A 15,577-nucleotide genomic window follows, 5' to 3' on the forward strand; every position below is an offset into this window, starting at 1 on the left:
GCCACTAGGGAGACAAAGGCGGCCAGGCGTGGTGCTGGCCACCCACCCCCTCGTGTGCCGTTCCGGCCTTCATTAGGTGTTCGCTAACAGCACTTGCCCCAACAGTCCGTTGCAGGCAAAATGGGGGATCTTTGTGTGTGTGAATCCTCTGCGATAAACGGTCTACGTTTTAAATTTCAATTTAAAGCTTTCGTGACTGCAGTGATTTATCTTCTTGGTTCTTTCGGTAAATTCATGTAGAATGAAAATAATAAAATAATAAAAATAAAACATAATAAAATAATTCTCACGACGTTTCGGCCACAACGCAAGCAGCCGTCCTCAGGTGGAGACTCTTCTCGACAGACCTGTTCTCCACCTAAAGACGGCTGCTTGCGTTGTGGCCGAAACGTCGTGAGAATTATTTTATTATGTTTTATTTTTATTATTTTATTATTTCCATTCTACGTGACTTTACCGAAAGAACAAAGAAGAGGTCTACGTTTTGTGTGCTGCCCGGTTTCACATTGGCCCTGTGCTGGGGCAGTGAAACACAATCTCTCGTTTACTGCTCACACACATACATACACACACACGGGCACAAGGCGTTCTCTGATACTGACACAGAGTAGCTATAGAGTACCCCTCGTTCAGAAGAACCCAGTGACCCTCCCCCTCCCTCTCTCCCTCCTTGCACAAGCGGGTGAATCATGGGGGTAGAGAGCAAAAAGGGTGGCGACTTGGCAGAGAGACGAGGGTAAAACAAGGTGAAGTGTGGGTGGATGAGGTGAGGGTGTTCGCGCATCTTTCTCTGATGGGAGATCCGGAGAGAAACTGGCAGGCAAAACTACTAACCAACTCAACGTTCCCTCCTACCTAACGGGAGCCGCTTCCAATTAACACGCGCACCAAAGCTATCTCATCAATCACAAACGTGGGTGCCAAAAAATATATAAGAAATCAGCCAACCTCCTCCTGAATGTACAATTTTGCAAGACATGAGCTCGTCAATGCACGTGGGCAGCCGTGCTAATCGGAGGTGCCAGGGGTAGAACAATGAGTTTGTCAACATAGGTAATGATTTTAAAGTGTATAAGCTTCCAGTGGCTTCTTAAGATCGGAAGGAACAGCGTTCCAGACGGTCACAGAAGCGCATCTGAAAATGCGCGACGCGGTGAACACCGTATTTATTCGACGGCAAATCAAAAGCCGCTGTGCTACGAGGATGACCGCAGTTCGCGTGACGTTTTACGCTCCTTGACCAGGTCAGCAAAGGTCCTGTGGGTTCATTTGTGGCTCACGCACTTTGCGTGTGTGATGAGTATCAGAGGGCGGCCACGGAGATTACCGGCAACTCGCTTGCGGTGAAGGCATTGCGGAGAGAAGGCACCGATTGCCGACTGGAAAGCGCGCGACACCGCTGCACCAATGGCGGTGCGGAGCGGCGACACTCTCTCACGTGACAAAGGCTGCCGCAGGAAAATCTAAAATCGCGCGATTGGCACCGAGCGAAATAAAAGGAAACATTACGATCGCATTATTAGATTCGTTTTAGGCGCTGCGGTTAACTCTCTCAGTCGCGCTCTCTCTCTGGCACGAGTTAAACTTTGGACTTTTCCAACTACATTTTTTTTTGCCCCATTTCAGTTGCGTAAGAAATACGTCTGCCGTAATTCGTTGCACAAACGACGTTGCCCAAGCCGAGAGAAGTGCGCCAGACAGCTCTTCCCGCCACTCCCCACTCGCTTATCGGCTTCCAACGTAGTCCGCATCGCCCCGACCCCCCCTCGACTCGTCGTGGCAGGGGTCAACGCTGACATCACGCTCGCGCGCATGGAACAATTCCATTATTCGTCATTATTTCTGGGGTGTATCGGTTCAGTGCCAAAGGGTTCCCCCCCCCCCACCCCTTTTCCACCTCGTTCACTACCGTCTCTCGTTTGCATTAGGGATTGTTTCTATCGGTGTAACGGTTGTAAGATTTTTTTGTTTCTCATCCTATTGCCGTTGTCTTGGACTGCGTTTGCGAGATGCAGTTTTGCATGAGCACCACTGCATAACAAAATATTATTATTAAGATTTAACAGAGGCTTCGCGTACAGTTCTCACGAACTCTTAATCATAGAATCTCACACTCACGATTCAATGCGTGTATAACTGGCGCAATAATTGATTGTGATCGCTCGATCGAGGCAAAGTTAATGTCCTAAATCAACGAAGCCATAATTATCATCGTAACAACAATGCCACGAGCATTATTATCACCGCCATCATAATCGTCATCGTGCCGCCATCCATCCACTGCTGGATGAATGCCCCCCCCCCGCCTTTCCCCATCCTCACCCTTGCCCTCCAGTTCTCACACTGCTGCCGTGCACTCCCAACAACATCGCTCACTCACGACAGAATCCTCAACATCCTCACTTTGTCCTGTCTCCCACCTCCTGCCCCCAAACCCGCCCGCCCTCCTACGCCCGTTTTCGTCCAAGGCGATTTAGCAAGGCACACAAGAAAGACTTACGAGCATTTTCCTGCCCGCGCATCGGATTTACGAGCAATTATTTGGGAAAACATCACGCGCGGAGCTCATCCGCGCGCGATGTTTGTGCCGGCAAAGCCCCCCCACCCCCGCGCCCTGACCTTTAGTTGAGACGCTCTTCCTGTCGAGGGTCGCGCAGCCCGAGCTGCGGCGATGGGTCGTGTTAACGGGGCAGGAAGTGCCACCAACACAATAAGGGCAAGCTAGCGGCAGAGGGACGGCTAGCAACGCACGTAGCCCAGGCGTTGACGAATGACCCGTCAAACCGCGGTCTCAAAAAATTGTTGTTACCGCCCGAGAGACGTCAGGAGAGGGTTGGTGTGAGGACAAGGGGTTAGGGATATATCCGATTGAATGAAAACGGTCGTGTTGGAGCTAATGTTCGGGCTAATGCCACTGTCAAGGCTGTTACTGTTAATGCGAAAGCTATGGCTAATGCGAAGGATTATTAGGGGGGTTAACGCGAGTATGAAGGTAAATGTTGGGGACAGGACGAACATGATTGTTAGCGAGGCGAGAACGGTTTTAGGCGTGAGGTTAGTGTTTGAGCCAGCAGCAGTTTGTGCAGTGCTCCAAACCCACTCGCAGATTTCCCATTCCTTTACGAAAGGTCCCATTATAAGTGACCTCTGCTCACTCACTCCAAAGGAAAAGGATCTCCCCACATAGCCTTGAACAGACTGTTGGGGCAAGTGCTGTTAGCGAGTAGCAGCCATGAAGGCTGGCACGGCACGCGAGAGTGTGGGTGGCCAGCACCACCACGCCCGACCGCCTTTGTCTCTCTTGTGGTGATGTTTACACACCGCAACTAGGTACTCATTTGAGGCCAAGTCGATCTAGGGGACGTCCAGAACCGGTTCAAGAAATCGTCACTGATGTTGGCCACGAGCGGGAATCGAACTAGGGTCGCCGGGTTCGTAGGGCAGCGTGCAAACAAACTGCACCATCGCTCCCCATACATAGACAAAAATCCCCCGTGTAGCCTTAACAGACTGTTGGGGCAAGTGCTGTTAACGAGTAGCAGCTATGAAGGCCGGCAAGGCATATGAGAGGGGTGGGTTACCAGCACCACCACGCCCGACCACCATTTTCTCCCTAAGAGGAGATGCTTACACACTGCACCAGGTACTCATTTTGAGTGCAACAACAACAACAACAACCGTCATTCGCCACTAAGTGGCGGCGACATCACCACGGCGCTTGTGCCAGGCTGGCTGCACTTTAACGCCGCGTGAAGTGTCGAACGCCCGCTGGCAGGAGGTCACGGGACAGACCCGGCAGGTGCCGTGGGTTGACCGACTGGGATGACTGGCCGATTTTGAGCACACACTCAGAACAACACGCCCTTGCTGCTGCCATCGCTTCACATGCAGGTGAGGGGGCACAGCCGGCAGAGAGGGGGGGGGGGGGGAGAGGTAGTGAGTGTGGTGGCGAACGTCGTCAGCTCACCTTCCCAGGATCTTCTCTGCCTGTTCCAGCGTGATCCTCACGCCCAGTGTCTCCAGCGATTGCACCAGCTCCGAGGCATCGATCCGCCCTGCGCAGACGCACGCAGCACACCGCCCCACCAAGTTAACGCGGCCGTTGGCACTTGTGCACGCGCGTGTGTGTGTACGTATGTACGCCCTGCGTGTATAAATAGTTACAAAATAGTAGCTACTGAGCAACAATAATCGAGAATTATAACTAAATAAACTCCAAAATATACAAAGTAAAGTCTGCCAATGTTGCTGCGGAGAATGCTCGGCATTTCCTGGAAAGGCTAGGGCAATGCAACGTGGCATTAACGCATTGTTGATGTCATTGTTGGCAAGAAACTGTGATGAGTGGGACACGTGTACGCGTATTTGTGTGTGGAAAGGGCAGTTTTGTGTGTGCACGTTGAACTTCGTTCGCACCGTACGTCGCCTACCATGCTAATCGGAGGTGCGGGGGAAGGACAAACGGACGAGGGAGCTGAAACAATGGAGCAAGTTTCTAAGATCCCCACCGCTCCCTCCTCATGTCTCCATCCGTATGAACGGGTAGGGCCTCAGTTATTCGAGTGGCAGGTCACGTGGGGTAAAGTGTGGGTAGTCCCAGTTAGTGGGGGCGTATTCGGTCGTATCAGTGTCCTTTGCCAAGAGTGGCTGCCCTACATCACTTCCTAGAACGGTAGCGGAGGACACAGGCCCTTTTAGACTGAAAATAACGGAATATTTTCACGACAATTATGATGATGATGCGTGAATCGTTAACCCCTTGCTGAAGGACGATTGAACACAAACAGCTCCGATGTTGCGCACATTTACCAATGCTGTTTTTCTCAGAAAATATATTTTACTCATGGTCAGGAGCACCACTATAATTCCTCCAGTGATGTCGCTCCCATAATCATTTAGCAGGTCAACACAGCGACATCAAAACGCGCCCATAATGGCACACCTGTCCATCACTTTAGAGTCCGTCTTTCTTATTTTTTTTTCCTCATTTAACCCGGCTTCAAAGTCACTGGAAACTAATAAACCCGTGACCGCTCGGGCTAACGGAGCCCAGGTCCGGCATCCCTAAATGCATTACGAGCCGTTAGGTCCGTTGATCCCGCCGCGTCTGCCGCTACATCTCACCGCTAAACGCCTGAGCCCCGTGGCCAACTGCTCTGCGCCAGTCGCCATTCCCCGGGCCCCCCCAGGGCACAAAACACACCGAGGGGGTAGGGGCGGGAGCCAATCGCGTCGTGCCATTCGGCAGCACCCGTGGCCGCGGTGTTTAGAATCAAGTTCAAACCGGATTCGCGCGGACGCCCGAATACTAAAAATTACGAAGAGTGACGATCGGGGGTCACGGGAGTCAGGCTACCGAGCAAGGCGGCCGTGGCAGGTTTAGGGGAAGTGGGCGGGGGGCCCTTAAATTCCACCCCGCGCACCCCTCTGCAAGACGCGACGGAAGGAGCGACCTTCAAAAGTCATTGTGTTTTAAACCGGCATATGGCCCCCCCGTTGTCCACCACGGGGTATTAACACTGCCTTCCGCGAGGTCAGAACAACGGGGGGGGGGGGGGGGGCAAAAAAAGCGTCGCTTGACGACGTGACGTCGACAAGCGCACCACACGCTCCTTGTTTTCGCTAAACGTGCACCGACCACGGTGATGAAGCATGACGCGGATTGACCCTTACCAGCCCACGCGGCTGAGTGGCCCTCATTCAGCAGCGGACTGAGAAAACGGCCGCATATGCACACCACACCGATCGCCGCAACTTCAGAGGACGTGATTGGGGGGGGGGCGGGATTGGGCTTCTCCACGGCCGACTTGGAGAGGTATTTTAAATAAAATTGGACCAACAAGTTCTCAGCAGAGGCTCAGTGCCAGTGCGGCCGACACCAGGACGACACACACAGCTATCGTCGCCTGGTGCAGTAGCCGGGGTTAACGGCCTTGCCTGAACCGCGATTCTGCTGCAGTCGCCGGAGTTAACGGCCTTGTGTGAACCATGAATCTGCGCGCGTGCTTCTGGCTCGTCCGTTCCGTACGTGCTCGCGCGCACGCGCGCCCGGCTCTTTATCTCGCGTGACAATCTACAGCTACCCGAACATCCAACGGCCGCTAATGCGACCGGGAGGCTCGGACTTGTCTCTCTCCTTTGTCGTTTGGGACGTAACTCAGGAGCGGCGGCGGCGGGCGGTGGGGACAGGTTTAAGCGATGCACCGCCAACAACCGCCACAACCGCAACCCACGTAGCACACCGATGGTTTCTCAAAGCACCACCCACCCACAACCCACCAACGCCCCGCACCACAACCCACCCACCCACCCACCACCCCTGGTGTAAAGAACAGCAATCTGTGGAAACGCCACGCGTCGTGATAATCTAATTAAATTAAGTGGGGTCCATGCGTTTTTTTGCTTTGCAAGCGAACGAACGGCACCGGTAGTCGGGGGGAGGTGGGGGGGAGCTGGCAGGCAGATGAGTCACGTAGCCAAGAGTAAAAATTCCGGAGGGTAATTTAATTGAGCACATTGCGAAAGGTTTCGGGTCGCGCTCAAATAGGCTCACGAACGCTGATGTGATCCGGTCGAAAGGTTCCGTTAATTCACCACATTTGTGTGTTTGGCGCGATCGCTCTTACAGCGACAGGCGCAGGTGCAACGCTACGCACACAGTCTGCAGCAGATTCCCAGTAGGGGCCCGATGTTGCCATGTGTAATACAAATTCGAGTAAGGCGCAATTAACTTTTAAAATTTGTGAAATTTGGACCGCGACGCTGGGAACGCAACAACGGCCTTTCGCCTCTCTGAACAACGCTTCGGGGATCTTAACATCGACTGTGAAGCAGGTGGTGCTTACGCGTACGATCCGATGACGTATCAAGATTGAAAACTTAATTCTTTAAAACTGCTTTTTGTGTTTTTAGTTTGTTGTCCTTCCTCCCCGCACCCCCGATGAATTAGCACGGTTGGCTACGTGCGAAAGAAATTCAATGTACATACACACTGCCCATAGACTCGACACTGCCCATAGACTCGACACTGCCCATAGACTCGACACTGCCCATAGACTCGACACTGCCCATAGACTCGACACTGCCCATAGACTCGACACTGCCCATAGACTCGACACTGCCCATAGACTCGACACTGCCCATAGACTCGACGCTGCCCATAGACTCGACGCTGCCCATAGACTCGACGCTGCCCATAGACTCGACGCTGCCCATAGACTCGACGCTGCCCATAGACCTCGACGCTGCCCATAGACCTCGACGCTGCCCATAGACCTCGACGCTGCCCATAGACCTCGACGCTGCCCATAGACTCGACGCTGACCCATAGACTCGACACTGCACCTCCGATTAGCACGATTGGCTACGTACGGTGCGAAAGAAATTCAACGTGTGCACGTCATCGGAACGGAGTCGGGAGATAAAACAACAATGGCATATGTCGTCGGAATGAGAAAGAGGTAAAAAAATGTAAGGGATTCCGTGAAGTTGCCCCCGTGCGGTGTATTTGAGCTTAGTGCCATCGGGAGAGAGAGGGGACCGGCCCTCACCGTCATTCTTCTTGTCCAGGCTCTTGAAGGCGAGCTTCAGCTTCTTCTCGTGGTCCTTGAGGTAGCGCACAAACTCGTCGAAGTCCAGCAGGCCGTCCTTGTTCTTGTCACCGGCCTTCAGGATTTGCTGTGGGCAACAAGGGGGCGGGAAAAATGATCACACGCACGCACACACGCACGCAGGTACTTGTGCCACAAAATGAGCCGCTATACCTCGTTGATCTTGCCAAGGAACCAAGCGTCACACGAACTCCGGTCATCTTCGCAATAGCAGCGGCGTCTTTTGGCTAAGCCGTCCGACAAAGGCTGTGGTCACCGCGTCCCGCGCTTTTGCGGCCGTCTGGAACGCTCTTCTGTAAATTGATATTAGCAAGCTACTGGAGCTGTGCTCTTCTAAATTATCTTGATTAATTCTAGATTTGAAGCTTTCGTGACTGCAAGGAATCATATTCTTAGGTTTTTTCGGTAAAGTCACGTAGGTAAAACATTAAAATTAATAAAAGTAAAATAAAATAAAAATCACGACGTTTCGGAGGCAACACAAGCTTCCGTCTTCAGGTGGAACCGTCACAGCCACGACAGCTGTATCAAGTAAATGAGAGATTACAAGAGCTACCACTCCGTATATATAATGGTTGGAGAGGGGAAGGGCCAAGTACGGCACACTTTTTATTAATAAAAAGTGTGCCGTACTAGGCCCTTCCCCTCTCCATTATTAATAAAAAGTGTGCCGTACTAGGCCCTTCCCCTCTCCAACCATTATATATACGGAGTGGTAGCTCTTGTAATCTCTCATTTACTTGATACAGCTGTCGTGGCTGTGACGGTTCCACCTGAAGACGGAAGCTTGTGTTGCCTCCGAAACGTCGTGATTTTTATTTTTATTTTACTTTTATTAATTTTAATGTTTTACCTACGTGACTTTACCGAAAAAACCTAAGAATATTATCTTGATTAATTTCTCTATAACTGCTTTTTTGTGTTTAGTTTGTTCTCCTTCACCCCAGCGCATCCGATTAGCACGGTTGGCTACGTGCAGTGAAAAAGAAGTTCAACATACATATACAGACGGAGAAAAAACACACACACACAATGCAACTGGTATCGGCCAACACATCCCAATGCTGAAGAATCACTTGCAAATGACTCCGCTGGGATCACATAACAGCAGCAGCAGCGGTCATCTCCATCGCTTCATGCAAAAAATTTGGCAGGGCCCTCGAAAAAATGAGTGATACTTTCCTGGGGAAACTAACATAATAATTGGAGTAGAATGATAAATCGGGCCAAGTATTACCGTCACCCACTGCTTGCCTCCTGGGATATCCTGCATTTCACCGGTCAGCCCCGGCAAATATTTATTTTGGATAAAAAAATTACGAGAGAAAGAAAACATTTCGTCGACACCGCCAATCAATGGTGACGAACGAGTTTTCTCAACTTGCCGGCGGAGAATCCGAGTAATCGCGGTGTGCACGCGCTCGTTACGTTATTATTAGCGTCGTCGTTAGCATGTATTTGTTTATGTTCACTGGGGTACACGACCTGACTTCGCGGGTAACACCCTGCACCGTGTAACAACCTGCACCGGAGTGCTCTCACACGCAACCCGAGAGCCGTCACGCGGGGGAGGGGGTTGAAATAACCACCGCCGCCACCACCACCACCACCACCCACTGCGGTCTCGTGCTGTAATCTCAGAAAGGCCACCACCGTCCCCCGCCCCCGTATCTCGTGCCGAGCGCCAGCGACTTAAAATAGCGTCGTGGCGACCCCGTAGATTCCGGGTTGCGACCGAGCAAGGGTTTAAAACAAAGAAATGTTACTCATCACGGTTGCAGAGAACATGAAACCAAAGGCCATGTGGCTACGTGGCCAGCAACACGCGGCGCCATTGAAGGCGTGGTGCATGATGAGTTAATTCGGTGGTATAATTGAACAAGGTTAATTATTATTAGAAGTTGGGGTCAGAGACAATGGGGTGGGGTGGGTGGGAATTCCCAAGTGGAGAAATGGGAGGGAAGGTGAAGAAGATAAGTGTTGTGACCTGGCAGCATGGTGGCTGAGTGGGTGAATGAGCGAGTGAGTTAATGTGCGTGTGTGCGAGTGGGTGGGCGTGTTTTAGTGAATTGCGGTATAATAATAATACACATTACTACATAAGATATAATAACACTGGTCAACACGCTTTTTCTGGCATAAGGTATTCCAACGGGTTTAATGTAATTTTGGGGTGCCGATTCCAAATCTGGCATCAGTTTTTGTCCATCACATCAGGTTTTCGAGATATCAAACATTGCATTTTCAATAAAAACTGCAGAAGAAAAATATTAAATAAATGTGGATATCTACATAAAATGATATTAGAAACACACTATCCTAAAAATACAGCACCATATTTTAACACTAAAGCAGTCACTGACTCGCAACAACTTGCAATCATAAGTGACAGAGTTAATTTCGGGTAAAATCAATGAAAATGGGGTACGCCGATAGCATACAATGAGATGTGATGGAGCAAATCTGACATCAGATTTGGAATCAGCACCCTGAAATTAGTCTAGAACAGCTGCAAAATCTTCTTGGTTCTTTCGGTAAAGTCACGTTACTTCCCTTCTACGTGACTTTACCGAAAGAACCAAGAAGATGAATCCCTGCAGTCACAGCTGCAAAAGTCCAGGCCAGAAAAACGTTTTTTTGTTGTTGGCCAGTGTAATTATTCACAGTACGGATGAGACGACAGTCCATGAGACCCGAAGCCTCAACGTGGGCGACCGTACGGAGACACGTCATGGTGGTGACAGGTAATGAACGTGGCACGTTTATTTCTTGCCAGCTATCTGGTGGCCCGCGCACCGCTCGTGATGCTAATTTATTTAGCTCTCGCTGGTGTCGTGGACGAGTTATAAATAATTATGTTGGGGTGGGTGTTGCGTGCTCCAGTCCAGAATGGATCGTTTGTAAACAAAGTTGAACTGGGTCACACGACCAACAACTTTGCATTTCAAACTCAGGACCAAACGGTTCCCTGTCGTAGAGTGCAGAATTTCCACCACTGCCATATGACAGCACACTGAGGATGAACCGAATCTTACAATGGCGTTTACACGTATTGCATGGGGACCGTTTGGATCGATTTTATTTCACCTCGAAATCTAAAAATAGAATCAGGAAAGTTTGTACACGCGCAAGTGGTGCTAGTATGTAACGTGTATGAGGACATTCAGAATGCGTTCGTTCTACCCAGGAAGTCACAATGATATTTTCACAAGATTAACAAGGTGGTTTGGGTTTCCTTGGTGTGTAAATTGTGCCTAATAAAATCACTTTAATTCACTTTATTTACCCAGGAAAGCCTCCCCCAAGTCTCTACCGGACATCTGTGAAAACTCCATTTGTGAAAAAGAGCTTTATAGCTGATCGGATTCCTCCGGTATAAATAAATATGATTTAAATACTTTTTCAGGAGTGGCCTGGCTACCGCCGGGAAGTTTGTGGCCAATATCATGCGTGAGAAGTTTAGCTTCGCGCGGGAGCCGGCAAGCGGAGAGCTCGGAAAAAACCCAACCCACGCGAATCGGTGACATCGAGAGCGCTGTACAGATGGGATAATAAAAAAAAACCCGCATCTATCGCTCTATTGCCATCTCTTCATCGGCTCGCAGTCGATAAGCCTACAACACAACACCTGCCTGTTGTTCTAACAACCCCCAAGTATTAACCAGGCTCAGCCCTCATTGGCTTCTGCAAATCTGGTTTTCTCACAAACAAATAATTGTATCTGCAAGGCCGAACCCAACGTTGATTTACAACACCGCAAAAGGTCAAGGTGCAGCCAAGAAATATCTCATTTGGTAAAAGGGTCCCCCCCCCCCTCTAGAGGCCCAATCTTGAGAGGGTATCTTTGGCCTACTCTTCCACACTGGCCAGACATCTTGGAAGAGGTCAGCGTACCCCCATTGATACTGCCTGCTGGGTGCACAGAGGAACGGGGGGTGGGGGATTTTAAAAACCTGCACCATTGACTGCCACGGCAGCGAGGATGGAATCGAACCGGCGACCTCTGGGGTTGCGGGTCCCAGCGCGCCCGACCGTTACGTCACTGCAACAGCGTCAGCGAGCGCACAAACACCGCGCAGAGTCGGCAAAAGCAGGCGAGCGCTCTCCCCAACGCGACCCAGCAAGGGACAATAATATTTTTCCCGCGATTTGTCGGTGAAAAACAAGGGACCGAAACGGGGCAGAAGGTGAACAAAACAGGCCGCTCACCCGCCCCCACCCCGCCTTGTTGTGGCTGGCGAATGAGAAAAACAATCGTCCCGAGGACAAATAAACAGGGTGAAATATCGAAAATCCACACCAGAAAAAAGTGAACAACACACATGGGGGGGGGGCTGTGTGTGCGGTGGAGGGGGCGGCGAAAATCGGACAACTCCCGAATAATTTTTGTTTGCCAAACTGCTGCAACGCTTGCGTCACACTGCTCTCTCGCACTGGGTGAGAAAACAGCAGGAGCGACGCTTGCTCCCGGCTTTTTCAAAATTATTATTTTGGCGGCGGGGTGGCGAAAAGCCTCGTGATGTCTGCGGCCATACTTCACCGTTGTCGTCAGGTCGGCGCGAGTCGCCGAAAACGCCCCGAGTGATTGCCTGGTTGCTCAAATCCGCACTGTCGAGATAACTGGTGCCAGTGTCCGTGTTTGACTATACTTCACCACCCGTGGTTAGCATGAGCTGCTGAAGTCAGGGACGCACGCACGATGCCGGAGCACGGACGCACACAGGTGCTCATCTCCCACTTACAGCCCCGGTGCCAGTGGTGGAAACTCCACATTTCTTATGGCGCTGTGGGCGAGTCTATCCACAGGACAACCACCGTTGACCTCTCTACAAATTTGTACTCGTTTTATTAACCCCCCCCCCCCGCTCACCCCCGAGGGAGGGATGATGGGCCAAGTCAACAACCCCCCCATGCCCACCGACCAGTATTTGAACTCGCAAACCTTTTGATTCGGAGCCAAGCTCTCCGCCTCAGAGCCACACGTGGCCAGATTAAAGTCGAGAAATTACTTTAAACTCAATATGAAAGCAATTTTTATTTTACAAGGTAAGGATCACTGTGCTATGCGGCTCTTTCTCAGACGCAATCTGGCTTGGACAAATGATAGCTCAACAAAGTGGCATATCACGTGGAAATGTACAGCAGCCAAATACTCTGTAAACAAGTGACATTGGCTGTAACGTGGAGGAAAAAAAACGAAGGAACTGGAGAAAAATCCACGTGACCACGGGGAGGCACACGCAAAAACTCCTGGGTCGGGGTCAAACCCACGACCTCCTGTTTACCAGGCGAGGTAGTTAACAGCCACCTTGGCACCCCCACCATTCTCTGTTGCCCACCGTTTAGCCCGGCAGCCCTATGGCAACCTGTTCGTGCGTGATGGTGATGGTGGTGGGTGGGTGGCTGGTGGTGATGGTCATCCTTCCAAACACAATTCAGGCTCAACCTTGCTCAACCTCCGAGATCTATGTGCCTATGTTTGTTCTCTCTCTATGTATCTCTGTGATATGTCTGCTTACGTGTCTGTCTATATGTCTCTGGTTCTGTGTTTTATCTCTCTCTCAAATTTAGCATTCTCATGAAGAACGTAATCAACCAGGTAGGGTGTTGACTGTTATGTTATCCAACTCTCTGTTGTATTACATTACATTTCTAAGCATACTAGATTTGCGTTTCTATTTAATTTATACCTGATGACGATTGCTTGTGTTGCAATCGAAACGTCGTATGCTAGTATTTAATTTATTATTTTATCTTTATACGCGACTTTACCGAAAGAACCAAAGAATAATCTCCGATGAGATCGGGATTTTGTCAGCCATCGGTGAATGAGATACAACATAGAAGGCAAAGAGACTGTGCACCGAGTAGTCCTGCCACGAGGATTACAGCCTCTGTGTTTGCAAAGAAGATTATCACCGAATAGGTGACCGTGGCTCACCATAAAGAAGTTAACCCAACACTTAAGTGTAAAGTTGAAGATTGATTTCCGTCCTGCCAGGAAACTCCAGTGAACGAGTGGTTGCGCAAAAAAATCAGCTGGCCACTCTCTTCAGAAACAGCCACTCATCGTCGAAGAGCAAATCAACAATTTCGTTATTTCGTACATTTGAATCGTAAATAATCAATTTATTTTTGGCGACTCCATCCCACCGCGCACATAAACGCCGCGACCCACCAGAAATCAATCCTCTCGTTCTTCACCAAGCACCCGTCGTTGCCAAAATTGCCGTAGTCATAAACAAAACTTTGATCAGCGCATCGTGTAGAGCTCGTCAAGAGGAATAGATTGCCGTATCGTTCGCCTTCAACAGACATAAAATGACGTCGCAAAGCAGTTTATGCGAGAGCCGGGGTCCCACCATAATGTTAATTTGTTCTCGACGCAATTCTTAATGTTTCACAGACCACATTTGCAAGGACTTGCAAACAAAACGGCACTCAATTGCGGGAGGGGGTAAAATAAAAACCTCACTTAACATCCATCGCCGACCGCCATAGCAAGCACTCGTCGCCATCGCCGCTGTAACCAGAGCCATCGAAGATAAACGTAGCCGATAAAAGCATTTCCCCTTTGGCAGAGCATTGCGCAAAAATCTCACCACGCCCTGACACATGGCACGGAATGTGCTCCACGTGGCCTCAATAAAGGTGGAAAGGTCAAGCTCACATCAATGATTGTAAAATTTTAACATTTCATTGCATTATTACTTTGCCTGTGTTGCATACCCGCACAGTAGTCATGACCGTCCCTTACCCACGAAAGATTTACCGATTCTCAACTTTTTTCTCGTCCTTGTAGCGGCGGCTTTTGGTTAACCGTCGAACAAATATGGTGGTCACTGCCCATCACAAAGGCGCTTTCAAATGCGCTTCTGTGGCCGTCTGGAACGCTCTTCCTTCCGATATTATGAATCCACGGGCTATGCAATTTTAAACTATCTCGATTGAAAACTCATTTCTTCCTAAGTGCTTTATGCGCTTAGTTTGTTGTCCTTCCCCAGCACCTCCGATTAGCATGGTGGGCTTAGGCACGGTGCTCAAAAGACGTTCAACTCGCATAGAGGGGCCTCGGCAACTTTTAGGTTATTTGGTCCACTTAAGGTGAGCAATGAGCGCGAGTCACTGCGAGAAAATCCACTGTGTAAACTTCCTCTCGCACTCCTTTGCACAAGCATTGTCGCGCTATTTGTTCCATCACGTGTCTAACAAACCTCGCCACGTCAGCTGCACGATGAACTTGCGTAATTTGCGTGCCCGACACACGCGCACACACACAACTTATCTCTTCAAAACTGTACATATACACACACACAAATAAACACATATATCAATGTTCTGCTGTCGGTCTAATTTCAATGGGCCCGATTAAAGTTTTCAAACACAAAGTTACGAGCGCGCCGGCTTCGAATCCATTCACAGGCGTTAAAATCTCCCAACGGAAGTCGAAACTAGAACCCCCGGGGGCTCAGCGAGAGAGCGAGCGAGCCCATTCACGGTTCATCATTCCGGTCACGACGTGGGGACGGAGGAACGCCGGCACTCTAGCGTAACGCTCAACACGTAACACCCCCCCCCGCATCGTTGATTTGCGTGCGAAAACCGACACCGAAAAAAAGCGCGGCTGGACGCGTGAGCTCCAAACGCCACGGCAGCATTTTCACATCTTAACTTTCTAAGCGACGCAAAATGTAGCCGAAAGGTTTTCAGCAAACCTGCTTGGACCGTTTTATAATTTTTTCTTGATTACAAGTTGCCGAGCACTTGCCCAAAACGCCAAAGCGGCCAGCAACAGACGGCGCTGGCGAAGGTGCCATAAGGTAGCGACGATACGTTTACTTGAACCGAGCAAGGCGGTTTCGACGAGAGCTCAGGAAGAGAGACGATGGGATGGTATTTCTTTAGGTGGAGCAGTGTGAGGAGGGTAGCAGCAGAGAGAGAATGGTTGTGAACTGCTGAGTGGGTGA

General features: G+C 50.2%; 1 protein-coding gene across 2 annotated transcripts in view; it reads right to left on the minus strand.

Moving 5' to 3' along the window:
• The window catches only part of LOC144738727 (calcium-binding mitochondrial carrier protein SCaMC-2-B-like), a 54,094-nt gene that overhangs the window by 13,982 nt on the left and 24,535 nt on the right, over positions 1 to 15,577 (minus strand). For both annotated transcript variants that reach the window (XM_078621719.1, XM_078621721.1), the window contains exons 2-3: positions 7,551 to 7,677; positions 3,968 to 4,055 (exon numbers count right to left, since the gene is read on the minus strand). In XM_078621719.1, the coding sequence (XP_078477845.1) occupies positions 3,968 to 4,055; positions 7,551 to 7,677 (215 nt within the window). The remainder of the gene's footprint in view (positions 1 to 3,967; positions 4,056 to 7,550; positions 7,678 to 15,577) is intronic.

Source organism: Lampetra planeri, unplaced genomic scaffold, assembly GCF_965212315.1.
Source record: "Lampetra planeri unplaced genomic scaffold, kcLamPlan1.2.h2 scaffold_114, whole genome shotgun sequence".
NCBI lineage: Eukaryota > Metazoa > Chordata > Hyperoartia > Petromyzontiformes > Petromyzontidae > Lampetra > Lampetra planeri.